At 49.3% G+C, this 4,578-nt stretch overlaps 1 protein-coding gene across 1 annotated transcript in view; it reads right to left on the bottom strand.

Moving 5' to 3' along the window:
* LOC102259620 (carcinoembryonic antigen-related cell adhesion molecule 21) overlaps nt 1–1,598 on the bottom strand; it is a 4,996-nt gene extending 3,398 nt beyond the window's left edge. Inside the window, exon 1 of the mRNA XM_014546459.1 lies at nt 1,349–1,598. Coding sequence (XP_014401945.1) covers nt 1,349–1,598 — 250 coding nt within the window. The remainder of the gene's footprint in view (nt 1–1,348) is intronic.
* Nucleotides 1,599–4,578: the final 2,980 nt, after the last annotated feature.

Below are 4,578 nucleotides of genomic sequence, written 5' to 3'. Positions count from 1 at the left end.
CTTCCTTCAGTAGCCATTTATTTCTTCCTAATTCATCAAAACAACCGAGTGTTACATCTTGATCCCTTAGCTGGTTACAAGTGTAAAATGGGGAGCGAGCAGGCAAAGTCCTTTCCTTTATATCCAGTGGGAATGACACCAACACATCAGGAAACAAATCAGTGGTTTCACCTCCAGTGCAGGGAGGGGTGGATCAGCCACCTGAGCGGAAGGTCTGGGTGTTCCCAGCACTGACTGATTGTTACTGCAGGTAATTTGGTTCTAGAGAACAAATAAATTAATTCTCCATTTGGTGTTATTTTCTATACCACAGTCTCTCTCTCTGAACTGGGGATGCCTAAGGGAAGAACTACCAATGTTTGCTTTAGGGATCCCTCTAGGATGGAGGAGAGGTAATGGCTGCAGACAGACCTGGAGTGACTCTCATCGTCTGTGTGGCTCTGCTTTAGTGACTATATCTCCCTGTGCCTTGGTTTTCTCTCAATGCAGTACGATGAACATTTGACTGCCAGGGTGTCAGTGCATTAACAATAAAATGTTCACAGTATCTGACTAAACATTGGCACAGGGGAGCTGCTCAAATGAGGGACATCTGTTATTGATCAACTCCAAGAGAGAATCTCATGGGCTGATCCCTGGTGGATGAGGACCTGCCAGGGGCATCTTTCCTCCTTTTTGTTCCCTGTGATTTTGACCTTTCTCTGGACTCTCCTAAATGTTTCAGTGTAGTTCACAAATGGTCTGGACATCTTGTCCATCTGTGCTAGCCACACACAGTCTCCGGTGAAGCACCACCCCTATCCAGATGTGGCTCATGGGGCTGAACTCTGGCTTCTGAGCAGCTCAAAAGCCTTGTGACTCAGATACCTGGGAAAGCATTGCGTTCACTCCGCCCTTCCCAGGAGGTTAACCCCAACCTGACACAGGATCCCCAGGGTCCCTGGAGTCAGAAACCCTGGGGCAGGGGTCTGGGCGGGGCTGCCAAAGCTGAGCTTCTTGATAATGATTGCAGGAGGCTCCTCAGGATGGGCCCTGGCCGAGACCTGCAGGATCTTTCTCAGGGTCATGGTCATGTGGTGGGGCCAAGGGAACTAGACTGAGATTGGTCTCTCTCTGCTGAGCAACTCCCATCAGACTGGCCCTTCGCTCGGTGGTGAATGGCTGCAGGGCTGGATTCTGAGAAGGGAACTCTGATCTTAGAAAGTTTGTCTCCACTGTGTGTGTCCTGCATTAAATGCCCAAACCCAAACTGGGAGATGATGCAGAGGGCGATAGAGGCAGAGTCCAGAGCTGTCAGTCCTGTGTGTTCACCCACCCAACACCCAGAGATCAGAGAGAAATCACTCACCATATACATTGAGCCGTCCAAATCCTATTTCTTTTTTATAGCCTGGAAGGTAGACTACTACGGTATAGATTCCTGTGTCCTTCAGGGTGACCCTCTTTAACTGCAAGGATCCATCATAGTTTATTTGCTCTCGACCGCTGGATGCAGGCCCTGTTCTACCTGTTCGGAACATTCCAAGATTTGCAATATTATGGTCGTAGTTTGCCCCTTCCCCCCTGTACCACATGAAGCCTGTAACACTGGGAGGCATATTGCGGATACGTAGAATCACATCCTGTCCTTCGGCAGCATTGGTTGACACAATAGCGAGTTGGGCAGTGGTGGGCAGGATCCAGAAATTTAAGAGTGAAACTAGGAGGGAAGAGAGAAATTGATCAATATTTGGATGTATATGTCGGGATGGAAAGATGAGGCCCTGGATTTGGAACAGGTCTCTTCATCTGAGCCTTGGTGTGTGTGTGCGAGTGTGTGTGTGTGAGTGTGGTCAAAGTCAACAGCATGACCAACAATACTTCAGCACCTGTGAACCTGTTACTTTTTCTGTTTCTCAGTCTCTTTTCCAGGTGTCTGTTCAGCTCACCCACTCACTGCCCTCAGACCCCTGCTGACACTTAGGGGTGTCCATGGGACGCACATTCATGGAACACTTCCCTAAAGACTCTCTGTTAATTACTTTCTGACCTGTCACTGCTCTGTTGTTCTTTTGTTAACACTTGTGGGTATGTGACATCACATTAGATATTTTCTTATCTCTCTCCACCCACAGAACGTGAGCTCCATGGGGATAGGGACTTGTCAGATCTTGCATCCCCAGTGCCTGCAACAGGCTGCAAATAACTGTGGGTGAATGAATGTTCCCAGAGTCCTGCACCTCTTGGGGTGTATTTCCCCTGAGGCTGGTGGTAAGGACGGTGATTAGCACCTGATGGCACCTGACATAAATTGTTATTATTACGGTCACTTTCCAAAATCAAATACTCAGTGATGAATAACTTAGGAATTAACAGCAACTGAAGTTTCCCTACCCCACACCACTTCCAGATCATGAGATTTCCCAGTTACCTGTTACCCATCTCCCTTACCCATCCTACTCTGCCCCCCTGTCCTCTCCCCTCAGGTCCACACAGAAGCCCTCCCTCCACTCTCAGAGCGCTGTTCTCGCTAGGAGACCCCAGCAAGTCCCTGTTTTTCCTGCTTCAGTCCACTCCCAGGTATTGTTCCTTCCTTACCGGCCAACAGGACCCCTTGCCAGGGGATAGGTCCTCTGCGGATAGGGGCTGAGAGTGACTCCATGGTGTCTGCTGCCTGCCCTGTCCCTCCCTCTGTGAGAAGAGCTTGTATTCCAGGAAAGCTCAAAGGCACCGCTGTACAAACTGTTGAGATCTGCTGTCCCTCTTCACTGTGCACTAGGCTTCCTCTGGGTGCAAGATGACTTTCCTGCTCATGCGGACCAGGGTGGAGTTTGTGCCAAGGACCCACCTCCTCCTCCCCTCATTTTTGCCACCCTTTCCCCTCCTTCCAGCTTACCATCCCTCTAAATGTTGCTTCCCTTGGAGCTGCTGAGGTATCTGAACACACACACACACTCACATGCTCTGTTTGGAAAAACACCAGCCAGGTGCATCCAGGTCATGGGCATTTCCCATGGCTCCCAGTCAGGTGCACAGTAGCCTCCCACACAGCCCTCTCTCTTTCACATTTGACTTTTCCCTTCAGAGCAGGAGTTCTGGGGCCACCTCAGGAACTCTTGTCACAGGGATGTCACCACCGCTATGCATAAAATCACCTGTGAAACTTATAAAGATTGTGATGCCCAGGTGACAACATAGATGCTGCTTCAGCAGCTGTCCAGCTAATGTGGATGCCCAAGCAGAATGAGATCTGGTGATGTGGTGATGGGACACCCCTCCCCCTCTCCTGTGCACAGAGAGGGTCTCCACATCCTGTTAAAATGCAGATTCTGACTCTGCAGGTATGCGGTGGATGAGAGACTCTGAATCTGATGAGGTCTCAGGGAAGGTGGGTCTTACTGGCCTGTGGAGCCCACTTGCAACAGCAAGGCTGATGGGGCCACGTGTCCCCTGACAGGATGACCCTCTCACCCCAGCATTGTCCTCTGCTATTTCTTGGTCTTGGGTCTGTCAGCACCACACAGAAAGCCCCACAGGCCCCAAACTGGGGATTATTTCTGTTTGTGACACAGAAACCCAGCTGGGCACCGGGTCTGCCTCCTGTTCTCAAATGTGCTGCGAAGGTTGGATTTCCTCCCAGAAGGAATGCCGCAGAGGTGACTGGGGGTGAGAAGGGGTCAAGCTGGGTGACGACTACAGAGGGGACCCTCACTCTATCTCAGGTTGTCACCAGCCTGGCCTTTGCTTCCAGGGATAGAGATCCAGGACCAGGAGTCTCAGAAGACCCTGCAGTTCCTGGGCGTGAAGAGGAAGGTGTCCTGCATGTCCTGGCAAGAGAGGACTGTGGTGGTAGCTCAGGTGGCTGTGGGCTCCCTGGTCGTCAGGGGTAGTTTCTGGGAGACCCTCCCTCTCTGTTGCCTGAGCCTGCCCTGGTCCTCCCTGAACTTGGGGCGGTGTCTGTCCTCTGCTGGGGGAGTTCATTACCCCACCTTGTTCATGGATGGTGCCAGGCATGGGATGGGGAGCAGCAAATAGAGCCCTGAGAAAGCAGGTACTCTTGGGCCTATTAAAGTAAGAAACTTTCCAACCTGTGAAAATTTTCATGAGTTTATTTGAACCAAGCTAACGTCATATGCCAGGAAGAAGATCTCAAATCTTACCTTGGCTGTTGTGCAAGTTATTTTATACATTATAATAAAAAAAGGAAATGGAGTAAGTTGTGTGAAATCCATTAGGAAGTGAAGAAATCTCTAGAATTGATAAATACCAAAATGGAGAAACAGTTTTGTTTTGTTTTTACTTTGGTGGGTCCAGGATAATTAACATTTACAGCACATAGAGAGGTTGTGCAAGGAACCAGGTAACCTAAGAAGTATGTTGTCTCATATGCTGGTCCCAGAGTCTGTGCCTTCAAATCGTCTTGCAAAAGAACAACTACTCTGATGTATCAAAGGTATGTGACTCTGGGCAAGTGATCTCACCTCAAAAAGCCTAAGTTTCCTTATGTGATTTCATAGAAAGATATTTCCTGGTTCTTAGAATAGAGCAGTTTAAATTCTTGAAATTTTCTGAGTGATATGGGCAATAAGAGTGTCTTTT

The sequence above is a fragment of the Myotis brandtii genome, unplaced genomic scaffold (assembly GCF_000412655.1).
Source record: "Myotis brandtii unplaced genomic scaffold, ASM41265v1 scaffold4488, whole genome shotgun sequence".
Taxonomy (NCBI): Eukaryota; Metazoa; Chordata; class Mammalia; order Chiroptera; family Vespertilionidae; genus Myotis; species Myotis brandtii.
Note: the sequence above shows the minus strand (reverse complement) of the source record. Positions and strands in the feature narration are given on the sequence as shown.